The following is a 27,976-nucleotide window of genomic DNA, read 5'->3' as shown; positions in this document are numbered from 1 at the left end:
TCTTAAAATAATTGTTATGTTTTTTGTGAACATTTATCGTGAGTAATTTAGAAAATTCACCGGAAGTGTTCGGTGGGAATGCTAGTTCTGAACGTCACATGCTAATGTAAAAAAGCTGTTTTTTTATATAAATATGTACTTGATTGAACAAAACATGCATGTATTGTATAACATAATGTCCTAAGAGTGTCATCTGATGAAGATCATCAAATGTTAGTGCTGCATTTAGCTGTGGTTTTGGTTTTTGTGACATTATATGCTAGCTTGAAAAATGGGTGTCTGATTATTTCTGGCTGGGTACTCTGCTGACATAATCTAATGTTTTGCTTTCGTTGTAAAGCCTTTTTGAAATCGGACAGTGTGGTTAGATAAAGGCGAATCTTGTCTTTAAAATGGTGTAAAATAGTCATATGTTTGAAAAGTTTTCGGATTTTTGAGGAGTTTGTATTTCGCGCCACGCCCAATCATTGGATATTGGAGTGGTGTTCCGCTAGCGGAACATCTAGATGTAAGATTAAGGTAATATCCAAAGTATATCAAGCCATTGTTTATAGGGAAAATACAAGCATGATATTATATCTAAGCAACCAGAACATTACAGTTGGAACTTCATTTGGCCAAAGAAAATGGCTCAACATAATGAAATAAAACACTTGCGAACTGGTTTTGAACAGGCTACAATATATTGCAGCAATTACCAATAAAGGCTAGTGCCTACCGTACCCAACACATGACAACAATAGGCTGATGATATTTATTTTACGACAGGCCTACTTAAAACCTATCCTAAACTAAATACAGAACACAAAATTCAAAAGACAGATTCAAACATAATTTAGCCAAAGACAATGTCGCAACAGAATGAAACAAAACATGTTTTGCAATAAATAGGCCTACAGTAATAACAATGATATACAATAATAATAATAATGATAAAACAAATTATTATAAATACTAAGAAAAAATAATTCAGTTCCAAAACTGCATCCTACCTGAATAGTGAATTGCGCAGTAGCTTGCATTCGGCCATATGTGTGGTATTAAGAAAGAATGTCTTCTATCATGTAAATGACATAAAATGCATGAATTGTGTTCATAAAAGGCCAATTTTTTCCTTACCCTGCTAAAAAAAATCCATGAAAATCCCCATGCGTGGAAATCCTAAAAATGTGTGTGCTCAAATAGAATGTGATTATAGATGCATGCAATGCTTTACCCCTAACTCACCGCGATGCACTCTTCCCACAGCTATGCAAAGGACCACATGTTATGTCAACATCAGCATCTCCTTTCGATTTTTGGCCCAAACAGTTATGAGCTAATATAGCACTGGCTGGTAGGTTCAGATATAAGGTAACATGTGGTTAACTCTGGGTTTTCCAGAAAATGGTTGAAAACAGAAAATCTGTGTAACTAAAGTTTAGTCAAGCTCAAGTAAAACTGAATGTTCAAGTTGCACAATGCTGCACAGAAGTGTTTCATATCCCTCCCTCTCTTAAGCACAAATGCTATAGGCGTAAAAGTTATACTTTCAGTGAAAATGAATGGTTCAGCTACTCCAAAATTCCAACGCATGGAAGACTTGGAAGGCTGAACGCCTACATGTACACCTTACTTTTAAGCCCTGTCAACTGCCATTTTATAACAATGTTAAGTGTTCAAACTTGGTTCTGAACTTTCTAACCCTGTTCGTGTCCCGACCTACAGTAACTCAGTAACTGGTTGTTGAACTCCTTTCAGGAGGTGGGTTCTAGAATGGTTTTAATCAACAACCGTGTTACTGAACGGCCCATGACAGGCATAGCTAGTAACATCACAGTCATTCAGCATACAACATTCATCTTGTCCCCATTTACTTTAGTAACATCTGAAACCAAGTTTATTTTCAACACTTTCAAAAGTGTTATTTTGACACCAGTTCAGTGAGTTAATTCAAAACAACACAGACAAGTATAAAATGACAAGGGAGTTACTTAAAAACTACATGGACAAGTGTGGGATGGCATTTAATGTAATTTTAACAACAAAACCAGTGGTTTTAACCCTTGAGCTTTAACTATGAATCCTTCACTGTTTCAATACGTTTTCTTCCGTTTGGTGCCTAATAAACATGACATAGTATCCCTCTCTGGAATTCCATTCTGCAGGCGTAAGTAATAATGAGTGTTTTGGCCTTGTGAGTGTTTGATGCCGGTCCCCATTAAATATTGATAATGGCACATACAGGGGTCCAAAGGTGCCAGTCTGCACCCACTGCCTCAAGGCTGACTGGGGAAGTAATCCCGTCACACTATTTCCTCACAACGCACAACACACACACACACGCACGCTGAACTATTTTTGTATGCAAATCTAGGTCTTTGGAAAACAAGATTTTGACAATATCCAAGTATATGTTTCAAATTGTCATGAGTTTAGTCCCTCCACAAAAAAAAGACTAGTGATGAATGAGTTGTGTTCAGTCTCTTGAGTTCATTCTGTAGAAAATAAATAGAACATACGCATTCCTATGCATTATGGCTGCTTTAGGGACCATTTCACCCCACAAAGAATACAGGTCCTGCCAACAATCCACTCTGTTGAATGAAACAGTTAATACCAACTAGTCTAACATTAGCGTATCATCTGGATAAGCTGAAGCACAGGAATGTGAGGAGTGCTTCCAACGTGCCTGCTGCAACCTTGCAGGGCCCTACAGCCCTGGGGGCTTGGCACAGGGCTGTCAAGGAGAGAAATGGGAGGGAGAGAGGGAGGAAGGGAGGGAGGGATGGGAGAGATGGGAAGAGGTAGATGGAAGTCAAGATGCCTGGCTGCCAGGGTGTGGAACTATTTATGTAATCCCACACCACCCTCTCTCCGTCCCCTCCACCTTCTCTCCCGAGGGGAACACAGACCTTCCCCTCCACACTCTTTCCCTCAGTTCTGAGCCTGGCTTGCACCAGTTCAAACTCTGTCACCCCCTCTGAGAAGAGGGAAACACAGGGGCCTTATATTCGGCCCGCGGCCCTGGGGCTGCATGATGGGATCACTGCCCACTGCCGTGCAGGGGCGTGCCTCCCCAGTCTTCCCTGAGCCATTTCCTGTACCAGCCTACCCAGCCTTTCCCGCCTAATAGACCATTTCTTCAGTCCTGAGGCTTACTGTAGCTTTTTCTCCTTCCTTCCATGCTGCATGGGTGTGCCAGAACCGTCACAGTTCACGCCCATTTTACCATAGCTGCAGTCCCTCCCCGGAAACATATTGGGCTGTAAAACCCCAATGGCTGGGTAACACCATAGTGTCCCTGATATTCCACGATATGGTCAGTTAACAAGGGGTTAAAACTGGCTGTAATAGAGGAATTCAGGATTCTGTGAGGCTTCTCACTTTGGAGTAGAGGCAGGGGAAAGGAGTACGGAGCTGGCTGTCATCACTTCTCTAGTATCACAAGGTAAGCAGTGGCTCAGCAGGGAGTGGGGAGGTAGAGAGTGGATTCTGTGTGTGTGTGTGTGTGTGTGTGTGTGTGTGTGTGTGTGTGTGTGTGTGTGTGTGTGTGTGTGTACATGTGCGCATGTTCTTTGTGGGTTCTGCGTGTGTTTGTTTGTGTGCGTGTCAGCCGGCATGCATGCGTGTGTGTGTGTGCATAGGAGTAGTTGATGTAGAGGGAAGTGGAGCTCCCTGATCACAAAACGTACAGAACGTGGAGCCACTGCCATGTGTGTCATAAAGTGTCTCCTGGCTAATGCCTCCAGTTGGTTTTACGAGGGGCCAAAAGACAAAGATGTGTTTTTATGTACCGGGTGGTGGGTGTAGGTGTGGGCTCTACCTGCAGGGAAAACTGGACCAATAATCCGGTAGATTTGTCAAGGGAGCCGTCTTTAGCTAATGAATGGTTGCGAGGTGCCAAGGCATTTTGTTGTGTCTTGGCATGCTATCTTCATCTTGGCATGTCTGACATGTAAATTGGAAAAGGAACATGCTTTTTCCTTTCTCCTCCCTCCATTCCTTCCATCTTGCTCACTTTTTAAGATTTCTTTCATTTCAGTGTCAGTCGAGGTAAGCAATCACAGCTCAAGCCGAGGCTGAGCAACATGTGTTTGGAGTTGGAAAATATTTAATCCGTTTCTGATTTAAAACAAAGTATGCTAATTCCCTTTGGGAGCTCTCCCATGACATTCATTTCCAGCGTACTGCACTTCTACAGATGACTATTACAGTGGTGCGAGGTGTTTTTATCCCATGGATTTAACTGTCTCACTTTTGTCTGGGCTTTTCAATGGCCATTGAAGCTTGACTGATAAAATTATCATAGTCAATTATCAGGTTAGTGGCTGTGTTGAAAAATCGTGGCGTTGTTTATTACAGTCAATGCTCCTCATCTTGAAGCTAACTACTAGCTAGCATAACAGCTAACCATGTCAATCTTAATACCCTGTTATGTTCACAGTTATGTGTAACAAGTGCATACGTGTGGGATAAGGGTCATTTTGCTAAGCATATGTAGCCTATATTATTTATGTATAAGGTTGGCACCAGTGTTTGCCAGGCGTTTTCTGTCTTTGTGTGAATGTGTCTGTAAAGCAGCCCAGACCTTCATCACCAGTGTTCCCCAGTACCATTCACACATCCACCCACACAATACAAAGCATCAACAAAGGAGTTTAAAGGAAATCTTTTGGATCGCGTGGGCGCACCCTTATTCCCTTCTCTCAAACACTGTTCTATGAGGATTAATCTGAGCTAGAGGCTATACTTTCATAGTCTTTGTTCTTCCAAAACCTGCTTAACATTTATAGTCAACCTGGACTCAGGGGTAGACGTAACATAGTAAACGTCTGTCTCCCTCTATTTTATTTATAAGTTACATTTCTTATGGTATGTATTAATTTGTGGATGTCCATCCATTTCATATGATATGTTACGAATAACAATTAATATGATATGTTATGAATTGCAAACCTAGGGGGCTAGGTGGCTCAAGAAGAAGAGTGAATTATAAATTGGACCTCTGTCCATGTCTTGAGGACATCGGGAAATTCCTTCAAAACCATCCACTAGGGGCAACAGCAAGTGAGAACGACTGCCCCCTCTCGTTGAAGCCCCAGTAGTCCAAGGCCGACCGCAGTATTGCAGGCATTAGCAGAAAACAAGATCCCCAATTATACTGAATTAATCATTTTTCAACTTCATGGTCAATCTTAATGGGAAAAAATCTATAAAATCGAAGGCAATCATGGTACCAATAATGTATGTCCTTGAACCGATTATTTTAAAATAGCACACAGAAGAAGTTATGAGGATAATTTAGTTGCTAATGGCAACCTGCAGTACCCTGGTCGGCCTTCAACTGGAGTTACTTAACTTTTTTAGGATAGGAGGCAGCATTCTGAATTTTGGATGAAAAGCGTGTCCAAAGTAAACTGCCTGCTACTCAGGCCCAGAAGCTAGGATATGCATATAATTGGTAGATTTGGATAGAAAACACTCTAAAGTTTCTAAAACTGTTACAATTATGTCTATGAGTGTAACAGAACTTATTTGGCAGGCAAAACCCCGAGGACAAACCATCCAGGAATGTTTTTTTTTGAGGTGACAGTGTTTTCAATGCGGTTTCTATGTGGATCTAGATTTCTAAGACACTTTCTTGCAGTTCCTATCGCTTCCACTGGATGTCAACAGTCTTTAGAAATTGGTTGATGTTTTTCTTTTGAGTAATGAAGAAGTATGGCTGTTCAGAATGAGGGTCGAGTCTAGTGTACTGTTGTGGTTGGGGCACTGAAAGCTCGCTCCACTTTGTTTTCGTCCGGTATTGAACACAGTTCCCGTCTTAAATTTTATCCATTATTTACGTTAAAAAATACCTGAAGTTGTATTAGGAAAGTTGTTTGAAATGTTTGGATCAAGATTACAGGTAACTTATTAGATATTTTGTAGTCATGTTGCGCGAGTTGGAACCAGTGTTTTTTTTTATCAAACGCACCAAATAAATTGACATTTTGGAGATATAACGACGTAATTTATCGAACAAAAGGACAATTTATGATGTTTATGGGACATATTGGAGTGCCAACAGAAGATGATCTTCAAAGGTAAGGCATGAATTATATCGTTATTTCTGAGTTTTGTGTCCTATACATATATACAGTCATTGGGCAACAGTGAGCGCGATTACCATCAAGTATCAAATCAAACTGTATTTGTCACATGCACGTGTTTAGCAGATGTTATTGCGGGTATAGCAAAGTGCTTGTGTTTCTAGCTCCAACAGTGCAGTAATATCTAACAAGTAATATCTAACAATTTCACAAAAATACACACAAATCCAAAGTAAAGGAATGGAATTAAGAATATATAAATATTTGGGCGAGCAGTGTCAGAGTGGCATAGACTAAGATACAGTAGAATATGATAGAATACAGTATATACATATGAGATGAGAAATGCAAAATATGTAAACATTATTAAAGTAAATAGTGTTCCTTGACTAAAGTGGCCAGTGATTTCAAGTCTATATAGGGCAGCAGCCTCGAATGTGCTAGTGATGGCTATTTAATAGTCTGATGGTCTTGAGATAGAAGCTGTTTTTCAGTCCCTCGGTCCCGCTTTGATGCACCTGTACTGACCGCACCTTCTGAATGATACCGGGGTGAACAGGCAGTGGCTTGGGTGGTTGTTGTCCTTGATTTTATTTTTGGCCTTCCCGTGACACCAGGTGCTTTAGGTGTCTTGGCAAGCAGGTAGTTTTCCCCCGGTGAATGCGTTGTGCAGACCGCACCACCCTCTGGAGAGCCCTGTGGTTGTGGGTGGTGCAGTTGCCATACCAGGCGGTGATAGAGCCTGACAGGATGCTCTCAATTGTGCATCTGTAAAAGTTTGTGAAGGTTTTAGGTGCCAAGCCAAATTTCTTCAACCTCCGGAGGTTGAAGAGGTACTGTTGCGCCTTCTTCACCACACTATCTGTGTGGGTGGACCATTTCAGTGTGTCAGTGATGTGTACGCCTAGGAACTTGAAGCTTTCCACCTTCTCCACTGCGGACCCATCGATGTGGATAGGGGGGTGCTCCCTCTGCATTTTCCTGAGGTCCATTATCAGCTCCTTTGTTTTGTTGATGTTGGGTGAGAGGTTATTTTCCCGGCACCACACTCCCAGGGCCCTCACCTCCTCCCTGTAGGCTGTCTCGTCATTGTTGGTTGTCAGGCCTACTACGGTTGTGTCGTCTGCAAACTTGAGGTCGACCGATTATGATTTTTCACCGCCGATACCGATACAGGTTATTGGAGGACCAAAAAAAGCCGGTACCGATTAATCGGCCGATTTTGTTTTTTTTTACTTGAAATGATGACAATTACAACAATACTGAATGAACACTTATTTTAACTTAATATAATCCATCAATAAAATCAATTTAGCCTCAAATAAATAATGGAACATGTTCAATTTGGTTTAAATAATGCAAAAACAAAGTGTTGGAGAAGAAAGTAAAAGTGCAATATGTGCCATGTAAGAAAGCTAACATTTAAGTTCCTTGCTCAGAACATGACAACATATGAAAGCTGGTGGTTCCTTTTAACATGAGTCTTCAATATTCCCAGGTAAGAAGTTTTAGGTTGTAGTTATTATAGGAATTATAGGACTATTTCTCTCTATACGATTTGTATTTCATATACCTTTGACTATTGGATGTTCTTATAGGCACTTTAGTATTGCCAGTGTAGCAGTATAGCTTCCTTCTCTCTCCTCGCTCCTACCTGGGCTCGAACCAGGAACACATCGACAACAGCCACCCTCGAAGCAGCGTTACCCATGCAGAGCAAGGGGAACAACTACTCCAAGTCTCAGAGCGAGTGACGTTTGAAACGCTATTAGCGCGCACCCCGCTAACTAGCTAGCCATTTCACATCGGTTACACCAGCCTATTCTCGGGAGTTGATAGGCTTGAAGTCATAAACAGCACAATGCTTGAAGCATTGCGAAGAGCTGCTGGCAAACGCACGAAAGTGCTGTTTGAATGAATGCTTACGAGCCTGCTGGTGCCTACCATTGCTCAGTCAGACTGCTTTATCAAATCATAGACTTAATTATAACATAATAACACACAGAAATACGAGCCTTTGGTCATTAAAATGGTTGAATCAGGAAACTATCATTTTGAAAACAAAACGTTTATTCTTTCAGTGAAATACGGAACCGTTCCATTTTTAATCTAACAGATGGCATCCCTAAGTCTAAATATTCCTGTTATATTGTCCAACCTTCAATATTATGTCATAATTATGTACAATTCTGGCAAATTAATTATGGCCTTTGTTAGGAATAAATGGATTTCACACAGTTCGCAATGAGCCAGGCGGCCCAAACTGCTGCATATACCCTGACTGCTTGCACGGAACGCAAGAGAAGTGACACAATTTCCCTAGTTATAAGAAATTCATGTTAGCAGGCAATATTAACTAAATATGCAGGTTTAAAAATATATACTTGTGTATTGATTTTAAAGAAAGGCATTGATGTTTATGGTTAGGTACATTGGTGCAACGACAGTGCTTTTTTCGCAAATGCGCTTGTTAAATCATCACCCATTTGTCAAAGTAGGCTGTGATTCAATGATTCAATTAACAGGCACCGCATCTCTTATATGGAACGCAGGACACGCTAAATAAACTAGTAATATCATCAACCATGTGTAGTTAACTAGTGATTATGTTAAGATTGATTGTTTTTTAAAAGATAAGTTTAATGCTAGCTAGCAACTTACCTTGGCTTCTTGCTGCCCTCGTGTAACAGGTAGTCAGCCTGCCACGCAGGCTCCTGGTGGAGTGCAATGTAAGGCAGGTGGTTAGAGCGTTGGACTAGTAACTGGAAGGTTGCAAAAACGAATCCCCGAGCTGACAAGGTAAAAATCTGTCATTCTGCCCCTGAACAAGGCAGTTAACCCACCATTCCTAGGCCATCATTGAAAATAAGAATGTGTTCTTAACCGACTTGCATAGTTAAATAAATTATAAATAAAAAAATTAAAAATTAAAAAATCAGCAAATCGGTGTCCAAAAATACCAATTACCGATTGTTATGAAAACTTGAAATCGGCCCTAATTAATCGGCCATTCCGATTAACCGGTCAACCTCTAAACTTGATGATTGATTTGGAGATGTTTGTGGCCATGCAGTCATGAGTGAACAGGGACTACAGGAGGGGGCTGAGCATTCCTCCTTGTGGGGCCCCAGTGTTGAGGATCAGCGAAGTGGAGGTGTTATTTCCTACCTTCACCACCTGGGGGCGGCCCGTCAGAAAGTCCAGGACCCAGTTGCACAGGGCGGGGTTCAGACCCAGGGCATTGAGCTTAATGATGAGCTTGGAGGGTATTATGGTGTTGAATGGTAAGCTATAGTCAATGAACAGCATTCTTACATACAGTAGGTAATCCTCTTGTCCAGATGGGATAGGGCAGTGTGCAGTGTGATGGCAATTGCATCGTCTGTGGATCTATTGGGGCGGTAAGCAAATTGAAGTGGGTCTAGGGTGTCAGGTAAGGTAGAGGGGATATGATCCTTGACTAGTCTCTTAAAGCACTTCATGATAACAGAAGTGAGTGCTATGGGGCGATTCTCATTTAGTTCAGTTACCTTTGCTTTCTTGGGTACAGGAACAATGTTGGACATCTTAAAGCATGTGGAGACAGCAGACTGAGATAGGGAGAGATTGAATATGTCCGTAAACACAGTGAAGTTCTTTGAGAACCGTCATGGTATCGGCTTGAGGGGGAATATACACGGCTGTGATTATAATCAAAGATAAAATTCCTGGGAGGTAATACGGTCGCATTTGTTTGTGAGGTATTCTAGGTCGGGTGAACAAAAGGACTTGAGTTCCTGTATTTATTCATAATCAACCCATTAGTAGTTAAGTATGAAACATACACCCCCACACTTCTTCTTCCCAGAGAGAAATGTATTTCTGTCTGCGCGATGAACTGAGAACCCAACTGGCTGTACGGACTCAAACAGTATATCCCAAGAAACCCATGTTTCTGTGAAGCAGAGTACGTTACAATCCCTGATGTCTCTCTGGAAAGAAATCCTTGCCTTGAGCTCGTCAACTTTATTATCCAGAGACTGAACATTAGCGAGTAATATACTCGGAAGCGGTGGATGGTGTGTGCGCCTCCTGAGATGGACTAGACGTCCACTTTCAGTACCTCTCCTCCGACTCTCTTTCGGGCAGCGTTTTGGGTCAGCCTCTGGAATTAGTTCAATTGCCCTAGGGGGTACAAACAAAGGATCCGATTCAGGAAGTCGTATTCCTTGTGGTAATGCTGGTAAAGCTGGTGAGTTACTGCCGCTTTGATATCCAAAAGTTATTCCCGGCTGTATGTAATAACACAAAAACATGTCTGGACTAATAATGCAAGAAATAGCATATACAAAAAATGAAAACCGCAAAGTTTCCTAAGGGCTAGACGCACGGCAGCCCTATCTGTCGGCGCCAAGTAGGCTTGGTTTTTGCTAAGATGATGTGGACAGGGGTGGCGGATGGGTGTAATCCCATAACTCTGCATCAGAAAGTTGTGTGTTTATTCCCAGTGGTGGACATTTGTTTTTAGTCTTTTGTTTCGAACCCTATCCCAAACCTTAACCCTTACCTTAACCATTCTGAATGAGTGCCTAAACTTCATGATTTAACCATATCCAAAACCTTAACCCTTAAAGGAGAAGTTTACCCAAAATAGAGAAACTGTGATTCCATACAAGTGATTCCATACATTGAAACTAGTTCAGTGGAGTTTGCCCTCTCCTCCTCTCCCCATCTCTCTCCCTGTAGTTCTGTACTGAAACAGCAGCAAAAACGGGACATGTGACATTGCTGGATGCTGGCCTTGCTCTGATCCATTGCCAGTGAATTCATGATTCTGATATCCACGAACTGTGGACAAATTCATTGTTTCTTTTTAAAGCGTTCTAGGGAGTTTTTCCTAGCCACTGTTTGATTGATTGATTCAAGTTTTTGGGAGGGGAGATGGAGCTTGTGCAAAAGTTGATGGAGTTAGGCGTATCGCAGGTAAAGTCAGTTACACAAAGTGGAAACAGAAATGGCAGCAAGAGCAAGCTGGTGTTCGGTCCCTGGCTGCACTTTATACAGGAAATCAAGGGAAGAAGGTACCAAATTTCACTGTTTTCCAATAAAATATGTAAATACCCCTGCAGCCAACCTTGCATCGCTGTGTGTGTGTAGCAAGCACTTCAGCGACAATGCATATGATTGAGATATGTCATCTGAAATTATGGAGAAAGAAAACCGAAGGATACTAAAAGATACAACCATTGCTACTGTATTTCCATGGACTGGATCTGGCGCAGTGCCAAAATGCAAATGTGCTCTACAGGTTAGCATATGTGCCCTGTGTATTTCTGACGGAGGGTGAGAGACAATAGACATTGTGTCACCTTACATTGCAGAATAGAGTATCCTAAAACCATTGTGATAAATAAACATAGGCTATATTGTGTTTTGGGCTAACGTGAAAACATAAACCCACTAATGGTCCCGCTCATAGATTTACGATAAGCAATCATTCAATGAAGTAAAGTTTAGCTACTTACTCATTAAATAACTGTCCATTTTGCCCAGCTGGAACAGGGTTGCGTCACCAATTCATTTTTGGAATACGGACAATTGTTTCCAAGACACCAGAGTTTATGTGGGCAGCAAAATCCCTGTGGTCGCAAAAGCAACCTTACCGCTCCTCATCATCGTTACGTTCCTCTATTTCTGTAGGAATTGTCATCACGTATTCAAATTCTCTGCAGCGGAAACATTCCTCATTCGTGCCATTGGAGCACAATTGCCACAACTGCACCACCAGTCTGTGTTGATCCTGGGGATGGGTTAGGGCTTTGGTCCAGCTACTGCTGTGGCTTTGGTGGCTAGAGCGGCAGCGACCATCTGAAGCTCAATTTGCCTCAAATCTTCATCCGAACACTCAGGCTCATATAAATAGGACTCAACAACATCATCGGTGCCCCTCCAGTAGCGAGTATTTTGTCATCAGACATACAGTATTTGTAGGTTATGGTTTACTTTGTATAATTAATGTGTAACACTGTCAGTATTTGTAGGCTGTGGTTAACTTTGTATAATTAATGTGTAACACACAAAAAAACATGCATCTGTGAATAAGGGCATAACGTGCCGTTTCTATGAGGCAGGGATTCCCCTGAGAGCGCACATGCGCAGTTGTTACCCATCTCCACTCCACGATGAAGTCGAATTGAACTGAATCCATCTCCAGAGCATCAAAAGAGCTTGTGTCCCATCATGGGTTGTTAAGTTCTGCTCTCTAGTGAGCGTGGGTTAATGAGTAAAATATGTGGACAGGAACCAAGACTGCATTCCAAATGGCACCCTAATCTCTTTATAGTGCACTACTTTTGACCAGGGCCCATAGTGCACTACATTGGGAATAGGGTGCTATTTGGGACGTATCCCAATACCATGTTTCTTTCACTTTCCACCTCCGCAACAGGGTGTATCACAATAACAGCTTTGCGCCAACATTGACCCCATTGAGAAATAAGGAAACTTGATGAAGAACTTTTTAATGCAGCTTTTCAATATTGATTTCACAGCACTTTGTAGAGAAGTCTTCCCCTCCCTTGATTCCCATGGAGACCCAGTCCATGTTGATGGGAAATACTGTATCTCCGTGCCCACCCACTCCGTCTGGCTTTAATTAAATCTGGTCAAGGCTTTGCTTGGTGGCCCAGTGTATTTACTGCTCACTCTCTTAAGTTGGTTGGGGGTTTGCTCCCTGCTAGTAAGTCTGGGTTACAAAACAAGACGACTGTGTGCTGTCTGTAATGTAGGACTTATGTCCATGTCATGCTCTCATGGCCAAGTGCTAAGCTTGAAAAGTAGGCCTTTTGTTTTTCAAAAGTGTTCAAAAGAGTATGGATACTTACATGGCTTTGTCGTTTTGTGTTATTTTGTTATTCAATAAGGATAGTTACTAGATAGATATCTCATATTATGCATTCAAACCTCTTCAATCTTCCTTGTCTTCTCTATAATGGATTTTAAAATCATATTGATAGCCATATGTTTCTGAGTGTGGCTCACAACTGTTAGCAATTAGCTTTCAGTGAGGGTGTTGTCATACTATTCAGATTACATGTTTAGTCCTACCCCCCAAATGTTCCACTTTCCCATTCATCTTTATATCTAAAAGGCTTAAGCTGCAATACAGTACAGTTTTGTTTCCTATATACAGTTATTTTTAATGGCTCCAAAGGTAAACAACAATCCTTCATTGTTGTGCCTCGTGTTTTGTTTTTGTTTGTGTTTGCTGTCATTCTGTACTCGGTGTGGAAAATCAATTTGTCGAGGGGTTGTGCTTTTCCTGCTCATCATCTTAACAGAGGGGACGAGGGGGAATAACTCCCCTCCCAATACTCCCTTCCTCCCTCCCTCTTTCCTTCCTCCCTCCCTCCCTCTTTCCCAAACCCTGCTCATTTTTGGCAGTTCCTCGTTCCTCCTTTTTTTCTCTCTCTCCTAGAGGGATTGTATGACAGCTATTCCTGCTGCTGGCAGAGAGAGTGGAGACTGTGAGGGAGAGGGAAAGTCTGTTATTCAGAGGAAGTTACCACATCTTCCCTATAGGCTTCTCTACACGTTCCTGGACTGGAGAACAGCAGTAGTCACATACAGGGAATCGGCAAGATTGACAAAGTCAGGATTGCTTGTTGTGTTGATTTTCCCAACCTGAAGGCGCGAAGTGGACTGTTTTGACTGAGGCTAGCATTGAGCCTTACCTTATCTTGACAGGAATTAACTTTCCTAAGAAGACACCTTGACAGCACTACTTACTTGGTAAGTGTGACAACCCCAGTCTGTGTATGTATAATAACATATGAACCTCAACGAGGTATTTATATCACTGTATTTACAATGTAAAGGCTGTAACTTGTTGCTTTTCCCTTAAAACCCATAAGAGTCTAAGCTGGGGGAGGAGGTTCTACTAAGCTATATGGATTTTTTTTTAAAGACGTTCATAACAAGGTTCATTTTGCTATTTGATTTATAATTTTTAGACCTCTTGAAGTATATCCCAAAAATATGTAAAAATAAATAAATATTAAAAATTATATTGGGCCGTCCTGCCCATACAAACGTGTTGAATAACAGATTCACTACATGGAACAACAGATAGCCCCCCAAAAATATCAAAAGGAAGTTTGTTCTGAAATGTCTCTCCTTGTGAGGACCGACGCCGTACAGGAGAAGTAGGTACGGGGAGTCAAACATTTATTCAGGAACGGACATAGAACACGACAAGAACAGCGTCAGCACACGGGAAAACAAGGACATATGACAAACAATCCCGAAGCAGGGAACAGAGCTAGGAAACAGACAGATATAGGGAAGGAAATTACACAAGTAATTGAGTCCAATGAGGCAGGTGTGCGTACTGAAGGTGACTTGAGTGCGTAATGTTGGGGAGTCTGGCGCCCTCGAGCGCCAGAGGGAGGAAGAGCGGGAGCAGGCGTGACAGTACCCCCCCCAGGGGCGCCACCCGGCGTCCCACCTGGGTGAACCGGCCGAGACATAGGCGCTGGGCAAGCCGGCTGGGGAAGGGGGAGGAAGAGCGGGAGCAGGCGTGACACTCCTATATCTGAGCGATATAAGAAAGATCAGGAAACATTTGTAAATTATTTTTTACATGTATTTAACCCCTTATTTTTGGCACAAAACAGTCTTTATATATATAAATACTTCCATACATTTTTTCAACTGGTATCATATTAGTGTGTAGCCCAAACTGTTAGGACTCTACAGACAGAAGTTGGCAGATTGGCTGTACCGACTTCAGACAAGTTCCAAGACGCTTATTGGAGTCGTAAAGCAAAAAGGAGAAAACCATCGGGTTTGTGAAAGTCTCATCTTTCCATAGAGGGGTCATAATAGTTTGGGAAGACTGATTTTCGTGACGTCTCATGGTATGACAAACATAGCTCTAGCTCTTTCACCTTTCACCGCAGATGTGGAAGTGCGACATAGGCAGATGCTGATATCTCTATCTTAAACTGATTGATTTTTATGGGGGTGCAACGTGTGGTGTGTGTCTAGGTACAGTGAGGTTTCAATGAGTGCCTGCTGTTTCATGTTTTGCAGTTTATGTTCCTTCAGAACTCTGCAAAGCAGTACTCTTGCGGTTGCACGACTTTGCGAACACTTTAAAAACACTTTAAAACTCTAATGATGACTAGAGGTTCCCTTTCAGTCAGTACACTCAATAGAACACACAGCTATAGGTTCCAGCGCTGTGTGTCGTACCTTGTTTCCTTCCTTCAGTAGCTATATTCATATCTTTACGTGATTCAAGCTCATTTATAGGGGGTTATACTGTTCTTGTTGGAGTGTCCTCAAGAGAAGCAATGCTCACCTTTGAGCGTCTCAACAAGAGCTACAGTATGAAGTGTGTGTGGTTACAACACGTATCTGATGGATCAGTGCCAGAGAGCAGGGCTGATGCAGCTAGCCGCACAGTGGCTAACCTTGAGGTGATAAATGACTGCACTTTCGCCACAATAAATAGAAAACATCCTGTATTGTGGTGAGGGCCGCATCAACAGCGTAATACGATCAGGGGGAGCCGAGGTTAGAGCGTCACGCTTCGCTAATGTGCAGCCCACCGTTTCGTGTGTGTGTGCATACGTGTGTGTGTGTGTGGGGGGGGGGGATAATGGTTTTGTCTCACACACATACACATGCGCACACCGTCTCCACTGGAGTGCTGTGGTCCTCTTATCAGTAGGAGATAGCCATTCTCAGAGGTCCCCTCTAATTAGCATATCTAAGTGGGCAGGCTGTTTGCTGTGCCTCCCTGTGTCAATCTGATAAAGTGACAGATAACAGAGGATAAGTGTGAATGCCTATAACCCTCAGGCGTGTTCTGGGACAGTTGACTTGTATCTGACCTCTCCCAGCCTTGTTCCCCTCCATCCTCTTGTTCTCCTCTATCTCACTGCCCCATGTTTTATTACTGGTGGTTTTGCCTTATCTGTGGCCTCTAAGGAGTCACAAGTCAATCTCTGACTTGAAACGCTTGTCTAAACTCTAAACCGTTTGCCTGGCCCTTTACTGCACAGGAGACAACAGTGTTTTGGAGTGCTTTCACGGACACACATAGCCCAGGATCAAGATGAGTGATGTATTTTATGAGTGGTGTATTTGCTTTATTACCACTACCATCCTGTAATGATGCCTTGGTATCGCTATTTAAGCCATTGCCTTGGTCTTGCTATTCTCTCCTAGCAGACACTGATAGAGTAACTCACGTCTGACAATTTCTCAGGGTGAGTGAAACATTACTCTCCCATTTGTGTTGGTATAATGATTGCTTTGTCGTGTAACATGAGAGAGAGTTTGAGACATGCCATCTAAATGAAGTGGGGCATACAGTATATTATATTTTGTAGACCACCAGCCATTAGATGTCATAAACAGGTTTTGAAGGAGACGCAGAAGCTATGAACTGCCTCATCTAATCAGATGTAAAGCCAACAAGACTGTATTCGATTCAGATTCGCCATTGACAAATAATAGGTTGATGAGTGATTTATCTCTGAAGCTGTGTTTAGCAAGACTCCTACTAAAACCACTGCTGTCTCATAAAGGCTCAATTCTTTCTAGCGACGGCTTCTCCCTGGTCTCCTTAGACTTAGGGGGATGTTTGACGTGCTAAATCCACTAGGGTTTGCCTTAAGCCTCTCTCTCACTCTCTCTCTCTTTCTCTGTACACACATGTGAATGTCCAAGAACATAAATAAGCCCTGGATTTAAGGGTGAATTTGTTTAAACTTTACATGGGAATCTGGGGGAAGAGAGAAACCATATGGTGAAGAAGGAATAGTGACATTTGTAAAGTATCTCTAGTTATTTACACATTAAATAAGAGACACTGGACACAGAAGCTTAATCTTATAATTGAATCCTAGTTTAAGGTTGGTTATCAAATATTCATGGTCTACACCAACTGGTCTGTCCAGCTCTGACAAAACTGTACCCTGACGAACTAAAGAATTCATACCATACAGACTAAAAATGACACCACGGGTCACTTACCCAGAAGACTAGGCTTCATTTATGTCTACATGTTTGTGGACAGGACAGTTAACTCTGCCCAGCCACCCATGGAAAGGGTTAACACGTTTTGTGTCATAGGGTAATCACAAGTCCTGTGTAATGAATACAGTGTGTGGTTGTGGTCGGATGTTGCATGCTGGCCCAGATCGATCAGAGATCACAACTCCATTTTTGGAGCTTGAGGCTGGGGATCACCTGGGGTGCATGCGAGGGGGCAAAAATGAACACACATATGGTGGTATGCACAGACAGACACTCTCACGCTCCGTCTCACACACACACACACACACATTCCTGTGCACAAACACACAAACTCATTAAGTTCCAATTCTGAGCGTCAATGTCCTGGGCTCTGTATGTACAGTACTGGATAGAGATGGAACACGTATGATAAAGTCGATATGAAGATAGAGCATGTCTTTCCTCTTCTGGATTTCCATATGAGAGCAGCGCTTTGTCTCTGTCAAGCATCAAACCCCTCAACCCCACATCTGGCCACTATTAACCCCCACCCCCATGGGCCCGTATCTCCAGTACCCCCCATACCCCCACCAGCCCAATCCTCATGGGGTAAAGAGATTGCTCTCTAGATCATTTCTTATGTCACTAAAATACCTGCTTCGGTTTGTCACAGGTGGCAGTTACATACGCACTGCAAAGCATAGAGGCTTCTCTGCTGAACCAAGTTGGACTGGAGTTGAAGTTGGCACTCTCCATTTAAATGAAATCATGGCCTCACGTGGAGAAGTATGACATAAAGAAACTAAAACAACCTCCTTATTGAGTACCTGCCCTGTGAATTAGATCAGAATGTTTAATGCCTTGACTGAGAAGAAAGTTCTGGTCCTTGAAAGCTACAGTGTTAAAAAGCTGTTGTTAATTGAGTCTAAAGTCAAAATCAAACCTGGCTGGCTGTCAGCAAGGCAGTAAGTGGCAAAAGTGTGTAATGGAGAATGATGTGTAACTCAAATATGTCCACCCACTGTGCACAAATGTCGGTACAACATCTAGTTTTGAATTATATTTCATTGCGTTGTCAATGAGTGTGAATTGAAAATGAAATCAAAACAATCTTTGAGCCATATAAGTGCATTTTGGTTAAAAGTTTGGTGAAAAAATACCCCAAAAAAGGTCTCCCAGTTTGTGCCAAGTGGGCAGTTTAAAATGTCTCACTTAAAGCCCCCAGAAAGTTAATCCAAGGCTACTGTTTGGAAACCACCTTCACTGGGTGGCAATCCTGCTCGCTGTTCAGAGGAGAAACGAAAAAGCAGATTTTCTAAGTTTGAGTTTCAGCTCTGTGGAGCTCCCCATACTCTCAGCAGGCAGCCATCTTTGGGGTCAGCTCTACCTTGTGCTCAGTGTCACTGAGCCTGATGGCAAACACATGTCTGACTGGAATAATTCCCCCCACAGTACAAGCCCATGGCTAGGGCACGGTGCAATGGAAAACAGAACCAAAACTTAGCACAGCTTGATCCCCAAGATCCCATGTCAAGAGAAAACAAAAAAGGAAGACACTCTCTTTCCTCCAAAATGCCCCTTCAACCCTTCATGGCCGTCAAGAAAGACCAGCTGCGCTGGACAGAAAATGCCTTCACCAGAAGCCTACCCTCTGAATGCTTTTGCAGGCACCAGCATGAACAGAGCCCTAGCTCTTAGGAAAAGTGTCCGTTTTTATCGGTTGGAACGTTACCACATGCGCCTCTGCCTGTCTGTCTCAGGGAGAGGGACAGGGCTAGAAAGGTTACAGCTTCTGTCAAATTAATGTCAAAAGTTGATTTTTTGGTGCATTTTAGCTAACCCTAACTCTTTTCCTAACCTCTTCTCCTAACCTGCTGCGTAAGTTCTCCTAACCTCTCACGAAAAATTAAATATGACAAAAGCTGTATCCCATCTAGTAAAAAGTTCAATCAGGCTTTTCTGGACTTGGATGCTGTCCTGCCTTGGTTGGTGGTCAGGTGATCTTGGTTGGCTGGGTTTAGGTATAGAGAATGCCTGGGAGACCATACACTGGCGTGATTGAGGCCACATGGTCAACTATTTTACTGAAAGCTGTTAAAATAGGAAAGGTATGGAAAAAAATATCCAGTAAATACTTTTGTGATACAACTTCAGTTTATGAGCATTCTAGGGAACAGCCATTAACCTGCTTTTCTGCTACTTACAGAATCTCACATCATGGCTTTCTGAGAAAAATGGAAACTAAGTAAATCAAAGCACTAGCACTATCTCTACCGGCCGCTCAATTGCACATACAGTATTTATTCAAGTTACAAAAGTCAAGTGGAATATATTGAGCTTAGAACTGCCTCCATGTGCTCAAAACAATGAATAAATTACTCCTCAGTGGTCCATTTGATCCCATGGATCATTAATCCCAGACATATTTTCTCAGTAGCTGAAACAAAAATCTAAGAAACAAGGAACTGTTTAATTAACATTGTTAGCGGCAAAGTTGATGAATGCTATAAAATGGTCCTCATTTTACACTCAAACTCAAAGTGACACCAGTTACAGTATGTCTCTGATCTCCCATGACAGAGCTGTTGGACTAGGCTATATATGTGCATAAAAACAACTAAATGTGATTAAATTCAAATCTGGGCTTTTTCAACTCACTGAAGACCTATGCCAGGCAAACCACAGAAAGACCATCCATTGTGCCAGGGAACTATTGTGGCTGCACATAAATTCTATGTATCGAAAATATCCCTTTCGCTCTGTGGTTCTCAAAGTGTGTCATTATGGTGAGGAAACAGGCGTACTGGCTCCCTTGTGGGATCAGTTTTTTGTAATGTATTTTCTCATTGTAATTCAATTATGGCTACACTCCCTGGATAAAATCCTACTCAGGGGCTGTTCATGTGATTTCTCAGACGTGACAGAGGAGTACTATGGTTAGATACTTTATGAATGGTTTATAGTGTACAAAAGGGCTTCTGTTTGGTAATAGGAGCGAAAACTCTTGCTTCTGAGGTTGGTCCCTGTCACTATGTGGCTCGTCAATAATTTAGGAAGTATCGAGTGAGACGGCATAATCAGCTTCTCCCCTCAAGACAAAAACAGCGTGATTAGCTTAGGCAGTCAGACAAAGCTTAAACAATCAGACAATGTTATCCTTCACTTTAAAGGCCAACTTTAAAACTATCATGTTGACTTCATGGGTAGTCAGTCATTGTATCCATACCTCCATCTATGAATTTGAGTTGTTTACATTTCTTTGACCCAGGTTTATAACAAACCAAGTGGCGGGGCTTCCATTTTGTTGTTTGTCAAATTTAAGGAGTGGGAGATGAGGGTGTTTGTCTGGACTGGGTTCCGGACTGACAGTACAACCAGATGTATGGGAGGAAACTTGGTAGGAAAGGAAAAGCTATTGTGCTCTTCTCCAAGTTGATAAGGACAAAAATATCACACAACGTAACGGACAGGATTTTCCTTAATTTGGTTCCTCTTTCCTCCCAACCAAAGTAAACAACTGTTAGTCAGAAATAGAGAATGAACTCTTCCCAGGCCTCACAACAGCACATGTTGTTTACCTTGGCGTCAGTCTCAGCACTATTTGTGCTTAGGCCTTACAGTTATTTGAGACTTGGATGAACTTTTCATTGTTCTTGTATCTTGACGTGGTGTCAAGATACACTTTTCTTATACACTTAATAAGTACAAACTGATTGGCTTCAATGTGAACTCATTGGTTCACTGATGATGCCCACCATGTGACTAAGGACACAGGAAGTGGATTATGTGTTCAAATTGTTTGACCTGAGGTTATGAGGTCAGTTAGGAATGAATGACAGGCATTATCTGGTCACATGCAAGGTGATGTAATCTATGAGTGAGACCATGAAAGTGGAAGCCTTCTCACGTAACATTAGCTTGAAGTGTGCCTCCATTTATTTCCAAAAAAAGGTTCTAGTACCATAAAGGGTATTTGGCATGTCGGTGTAGGAGAACCCAGTTTGGTTTCATATAGAATTCTACAACCACTAAGAACCCTTTGAGAACCTGTTTGTGACAACTTTTTTGTAGTGGCATAATGATCCAGTCAGCATTTAAACTTCTTTAGAGGCTCTTGAGGGGAGTAATATGCCAGAACATTTTCAGCACACATTCAAGGTCCCTAAAACTGCAGAAATACCGAAACATATGTAAACAGTGTTTTTCTCTCCAACAGTCAAGGGACATGGCAACATCTGCTATTGAATAGAAAATTAATTCACTTGGAGAACATGACTGAAAGTTGAGTCATGGGATAGTGCGTTGAGGGAGGTCGAGAGCACGTCTGTTCATCATTTCTTCCTCCCGGTAAAACAAAAGCACAACAAAACAACAGGCCCAGGTTAATTATTGTTTAGATTGGCTTCAAATGAGTCTCCGGTTGTCTTTAACCACCGTTCTCAGATGCCTGAGCTCTGATGAATTACGTTCTGGTGCATTCCACTCTGAGAAAAGAGCAGTTAGGCCCAGTTAGCAGTCCAATCATTAGCCATGACCATGGCGAACTGGTGAAGTCACTCAGGTCTTACACTTTATTACCCTTGAGACCAAAGCATTATATTGCATTGGAAAGCTCTTTAGACAGAATCCTATGTGGATACTGGCTGCTTTGCCTAGACGAAGAATCGTTTCAAATAGCTAAGCAAGGATTAGGCCTAGGTGACCTCGTCCGAGATCTGTTTTTTTGTTTGGCAATTACGACGACTGTAGTTGGCTATACATACAACACATACAGGATGGATCCCACTTCTGTGGTCCAAAACAAAAGGCTGACCGTATGACTCGGTGGCCTGCAGTGAAGAGATGCTGCCAAAACATTTGTTTTTAAAGAATAGATGCTGCTATGGCGACTGCTCCCTGTGTCCTTGCTAGCCCCGAACACTCTCTCGGCCCAGCATTAGTGTACATAGGGCAAAAGTCAGCAAGATCAAAATCTGCACTGGAAAGCAAAGAGGCCCTGCTAAACCAACTCAAGCTGGCACTGGGCTTTTTCCTCTCAACACAAAAAAGGGTTTGCGAAAAATCAAAGCGCAGCGTTTTTTCATGGTCCTCTTTCCCCACCTGAAATGTAAAGAGCTGCTCATATTCTGTGGAATATATTGTGGCTGTCGGGTTTACAGGCTAGGAGTTCTACTTCTTGGAGACAAAGTGCTCTGAGGATATCACAGTGGTTTGATGTGTCAGAGATGGGATGAGACTTAAGTTTCTATGTTAAACTATTCCAGGAAATCATCAGCCTGTGACTGTATCAGAGATATTTGATGTACTTTTATTTATCCCTTGTTAGTAGCTTTGACTTCAAACATATACGTGCTTAGGAGTACACACAAAAAACCTAGAGAGAATTCACTCTTTGTCATGTTTGATTACAAACACCATAGGACAAATCCCCCCCCCCCCCCACCAAATGTCTCTGTCTCCCTGCGCATAATTTATTGTTGTGTAGTCTCCATACATGTGTAGTGTTTCGTTGTTTAATATATTTTCTGACATGCCTTTTCATCATGGTTGTACATGCCTTTTGGACATATGCACATGTAAACTGTATTTATACAGTATGCACTGTATATGTATGCGTTTGCGTATCAAAATATGAACTTTTGTGCTACTGAAAGCTAAGCCTGCATTTTGTCTGCTGCCGGACTGTGTATCCCTCGGCAACAGCAAAAGGCCAGTCATTGTTTGCATTGCAAACGCCTCAGTGAGTTTGGATCTGATGTAGGCTGACGGCTGTGTGAGTGTCTGTGTGTTTTCTCTTGTCTCAGGGCGGCCAAATGAACTGTTCGGCCTGAGGAGTGAAGGGCACGGGCATAGATCCAGAGAGAGAGAGAGCGAGAGAGAGAGAGAGAGAGAGACTCAATCATTCAGCAAACCTCTCCACTTCCACCATGAGCTGGGACTGAAGAGTTACCTCTACAGCTTCATTTTATGGTAAGGTTAATGTTACAATACAAAAGTGTACATCTGTCTGTACTTCTTATTGCCTATCTTTATATCTTACAGCAACAGAAAGAGTATTGTGCTTTTTTAAAAAGAGTCAGGCATGTGCTATGAACAGCTGCAATACATATGGTTGCCCCATGTTTTTGTTTCATTTTTGTATCAATAAATGAGCATGATAACAACAGCATAATATCCTTGAGATTCACATTAGCGTAGAAACCATAGACTGAAGAGTTCACCCAACAATGTTGAGGTGACATAGAACAAAAACCGGTGGACTGTGCCATTTTTTGATGTCAATGATCTGTAGGCCATGTGCTATGACTTAGTTTGTTGTGATCAATTCCACGGGTTAGTACTCTATGTGACTGTGCTAGAGTCAGCCATCTTTTCATACTTGAACAACATGTTTGTTCCCCTAGGAGCCATAACACAGAACACATGTAGAATGAAAGGGATCGGAGGCTAATGCTAACATGCTAACACATCTAAAGATTCAGGGATACTCGTATTGGCTGGGCCCCTGTGTCGCTATCTATCACGTCTTGGTTTTCCTGTGCCATGTGCCTACCATGTACCATGTGAAGATGTCATCAAGGCGGGTCGGGGGGGAGAACAATAGTGGAGCGGACGAGAAAAGGGCAGAGTCAGCAGGAAAGGGCTATGACAAGGGTTGAGGGTGAAGAGAGGGGGTTGCACAGGAAATGCGGGAGAGACCCAGTAGGAGCCACATGACCCTGTGGATAGAGTGTTGCATATGGGAGAATCCACCCAGCCTCTCACTTCGATTGGAAACAGGTTCTCTCTCTCTCTCTCTCTTTCACTGTTGCTCTCTCAAAAGCACAGGGGTAGCATAGGGGCTCGCTGTTATAGCCTAGCCTATGTAATTGACCACATTGGTAAAGAAGCAGGACCAGGCGTAGTACTTTTGTTGCGTGGCGAGGCGTGGCGCCCCAAGGTTCTCTGTGAGGGAAACTTGAGACTTCCTGGGGAGCCTGAGGCGAGGGAGTAATGACCGGGCCAGCGAGGGCCTGCAGGAACACAATGGAGCCAAACAGAGCGACAGGAAACGCTGAGGAAAAGACTCAGACGACCAGAAAGCGTCACCAGGGATAAGCCCAGTGGCCAAAACTTAAACCAATCAAATGACTTGCCTAAGCTTAATCATTCACATTTGGTTCTGCTCTCCAGGCAGAGCTCCCTTCAGATCAAGATTAAGAAAGGAAAACCCAGTGACTCTGTTTCAGTCAGGGACAATAAAAGTGTGACTAAAATAGATATTTAAACAACAGCAACAACACAGGTCCTCCAGGTCTTCACCCATTTGTGTCAGTCAGGGAAATTAAAAGGGTGAACAACCCAGGTACTGTAAAAACAACGCAGAGGTCCTTGGGCCGTGCCCCTATTGATCCGGAAGGCTCGTTGGAGGAAGTGCTGTTCATTGGCTTCTGAGGAGAGAGTTGACCCCTGGCCCCTCACTGTAGAGGCCTGTCCCAGCTCACAGGCAGAACCATGTGTCAAATATGTCATGATCCCAGTTTGCGCTGTTGGTATTTGAGGATGAAACAGTGGAGCTTTTGTTTGCCACAGCTGGACCAGTAGGCCTTGTCCTCACCCACCCAAAGACATGTGTGACCGACCGGCTCGATTCGGTCTTATGTAGCAAAATTTGAAATTGTGTTTTTTTTACATTGGATTAAAGTAGACTCAGAGCTAGAAAATGGTATATCAAACACTACAGTTGATGAACAATGTGAAAGTAATTCTGCTTTGAAAGTTGATCAACTTGTAACCCCAATTTTGAGAAAATGTCACTTGAATGTTACTATGGAGAAATGCTGTGGTCAGTGTGTTTGGCGCGATAGCAAATGAGAAAACATCTAGTGTGGCACTAGAGGCATTCGTAAAACACTTTAACTACATTGTAAAGGGGAGGGGAATTATGGGGGTTTGTGGTAGCAGAAGTGTTTCGGTAGGGTGCATGAGGGTAGCTGTGGGTGCATGAGGGTAGCTGTGGGGAGCATGAGGGTAGCTGTGGGGTGCATGAGGGTAACATGAGGGTAGCTGTGGGGTGCATGAGGGTAACATGAGGGTAGCTGCGGGGTGCATGAGGGTAGCATGAGGGTAGCTGTGGGGTGCATGAGGGTAACATGAGGATAACATGAGGGTAGCTGTGGGGAGCATGAGGGTAACATGAGGGTAGCTGTGGGGTGCATGATGGTAACATGAGGGTAGCTGTGGGGTGCATGAGGGTAACATGAGGGTAGCTGTCGGGTGCATGAGGGTAACATGAGGGTAGCTGTGGGGTGCATGAGGGTAACATGAGGGTAGCTGTGGGGTGCATGAGGGTAGCATGAGAGTAGCTGTGGGGTGCATGAGGGTAACATGAGGATAACATGAGGGTAGCTGTGGGGAGCATGAGGGTAACATGAGGGTAGCTGTGGGGTGCATGAGGGTAACATGAGAGTAGCTGTGGGGTGCATGAGGGTAACATGAGGGTAGCTGTGGGGTGCATGAGGGTAGCATGAGGGTAGCTGTGGGGTGCATGAGGGTAACATGAGGATAACATGAGGGTAGCTGTGGGGAGCATGAGGGTAACATGAGGGTAGCTGTGGGGTGCATGAGGGTAACATGAGAGTAGCTGTGGGGTGCATGAGGGTAACATGAGGGTAGCTGTGGGGTGCATGAGGGTAACATGAGGGTAGCTGTGGGGTGCATGAGGGTAGTATGAGGGTAGCTGTGGGGTGCATGAGGGTAACATGAGGGTAACATGAGGGTAGCTGTGGGGAGCATGAGGGTAACATGAGGGTAGCTGTGGAGTACATGAGGGTAACATGAGGGTAGCTGTGGGGTGCATAAGGGTAACATGAGGGTAGATGTGGGGTGCATGAGGGTAGCATGAGGGTAGCTGTGGGGAGCATGAGGTTAGCATGAGGGTAGCTGTGGGTGCATGAGGGTAGCTGTTGTAGCATGAGGGTAGCTGTGGGGTGCATGAGGGTAGCATTAGGGTAGCTGTGGGGTGCATGAGGGTAGAATGTGTCTTTTGGCCAAATGTGTCTTTTGGCCAAACCTCATTGTGTCAGTTTGTTTGAGGGTGTGTGGAAGTTTCTGTGATACATGGTGGGAATAACTGAATTCATGCATACATTAATGCAGACAGTACTTGGCGTTGCATGCATGGCATAGTAGTTGAGATCGCAAGGAATTCTGATGCAGTGTGTTGTGTTTATTTGTATTAGGTGTAAGAAAGGGCTACTGGACATATCGTCAGCATGGATGAAAAGAGGAAAGAGATGGACCTCCTGAGCAACAGCATAGCTGCCTACGCACACATCAAAGGTCAGTCAATCAATCAATCAATCAATCAATCAATCACTTTAACAACAGCAGTTGTCACATTGCTTTTAAAGTACCACAAAATGAATCAATGAAACAAAATCGCCAATGTGCCAGTCATAACAATATTGATTTAGGCTACTAGCACAATTACTTTTTGACATATTGTGGTGTTTTGTGATCCTAGGTGAATTTACCAATGATCTTTTTCTGTCCCGTAGAGAACCCGGAGAGCTTTGGGCTGTACTTTGTGATCGGGGTTTGTTTCGGCCTGGTCCTCACCCTCTGCCTCCTGGTCATCCGGATCTCCTGCAAGCCCCGCACCAACATCCCGGCCTCCACGCCCGAGAAGAAACACTTAAAGGACTTCAGTGAGGACGAATGTGATGCAGATAGCGAGGATGAGGAAGAGGAGGGTGACGTTGAAACACCCGCCCCCCTGCCCACCACAGAGATTCCCATTGGCATCCACCACAACCACAGCCAATCGGACGGGACACTGAGCGTTAACGTGTTCACGTCGGCCGAGGAGCTGGAGCGGGCGCAGCGATTGGAGGAGAGGGAGCGAATCATACGGGAGATCTGGAGAAATGGGCAGCCTGATATCCTGGGTTCAGGAACAGGCACTATAGGTCGGGTGCACTACTACTAACGCCCAGTACTACAGGACCACTGAATGGACATACTATATAGAACTATGATGCTATGGAATCAGGGGGTTCACTGTGGTCCACACCCGCCAAAGACAGACTTAGATTCAGACCTCTGGGTGGGTCAGTGCCCCTGAGGGAGACCTTACGATTCCCATCAGGGGTGTTACTCATGCTGTTACATACAGGCAGGTCACAAATGGCGCGCTACTTCGATCTGGTGTGTATTCAGTGATGTGAAATGTTCTGAACGTTGAGAGGTCACTTCCTTTTGTTTGCTATGGGGCCATGTTTCCCGCAACACATTGGTGAGTTTACAGCGGGACAGCTCCGTGAACTTTTAGTCATTATGTTAGGAAATGATCCTCAATGCTTTAGAGTGGTCTTGGAACCTTCTGTGAGGAAATAGCGTCGCCTAAGTAAGAAAATAGAAATAGAGTCGGTGGGACCATTTTTCACCTGATGTCAAGTCATTTTGGATTTGGACTGCTCAGTTTGCTCAATTTAAAGACACAGTTTTAGGCTGTTGTCAGAACCAATTACACTTGGGGAAATTAAATAATTAAAGTGTTAAACTCAAAAGGCCTTGTGGTCGTTTCTGTTACACATGTCTTTTAGACAAACAATGCTCTTCCTTAAAATGTCCCTGGGCTATGTATTTTGAATATACTGTACAATATAAAGATAGTCTAGGGGTGAAATGTAACAACTGAAAAACCTCAGTTTAGCCATTTAATTACAATGGATTGTAAGGTCACTCATTGTTAATCTTAATCATTTGCTACCATGTGTGCCTTGAAATGTTAAATAGATAAGTTTAAGATATTGTATTATAAAAATCATGTTTGCTAAATGTTTTGGCACAACCCAGTGTTAACAAAATAAAGTCTTATTTTATTGTATGAAATAAAACACAGGAAAAAGGAT

At 43.1% G+C, this 27,976-nt stretch overlaps 1 protein-coding gene across 3 annotated transcripts; it reads left to right on the top strand.

Annotated features, from left to right (window-relative positions):
* Positions 1-3,312: 3,312 nt before the first annotated feature.
* On the top strand, positions 3,313-27,976 carry LOC115177211 (protein eva-1 homolog B-like). 3 transcript variants are annotated; one of them, XM_029737796.1, is made up of 4 exons: positions 3,313-3,430; positions 22,886-23,051; positions 26,303-26,402; positions 26,621-27,976. In XM_029737796.1, exons 3-4 carry the CDS (start codon positions 26,336-26,338, stop codon positions 27,049-27,051), a joined length of 498 nt encoding a protein of 165 aa, XP_029593656.1. In that variant the 5' UTR covers positions 3,313-3,430; positions 22,886-23,051; positions 26,303-26,335; the 3' UTR covers positions 27,052-27,976. The 3 variants fall into 3 exon arrangements, with proteins under 3 accessions (XP_029593656.1, XP_029593657.1, XP_029593655.1); XM_029737797.1 differs by lacking the exon at positions 3,313-3,430 and adding an exon at positions 4,019-4,035; XM_029737795.1 differs by lacking the exon at positions 3,313-3,430 and adding an exon at positions 13,546-13,844.

The sequence above is a fragment of the Salmo trutta genome, chromosome 37 (genome assembly GCF_901001165.1).
Source record: "Salmo trutta chromosome 37, fSalTru1.1, whole genome shotgun sequence".
Classification (NCBI taxonomy): Eukaryota; Metazoa; Chordata; class Actinopteri; order Salmoniformes; family Salmonidae; genus Salmo; species Salmo trutta.
The sequence above is the reverse complement of the archived record's forward strand: the minus strand, read 5'-3'. Positions and strand labels throughout refer to the sequence as shown.

Excerpts from the sequence above, each read along its gene's own strand:
- LOC115177211 (XM_029737796.1), top strand. The coding sequence starts at position 26,336 with ATGGATGAAAAGAGGAAAGAGATGGACCTCCTGAGCAACAGCATAGCT. Across the intron at positions 26,403-26,620 it reads TGCCTACGCACACATCAAAG|AGAACCCGGAGAGCTTTGGG; the intron begins GTCAGTCAATCA and ends TCTGTCCCGTAG.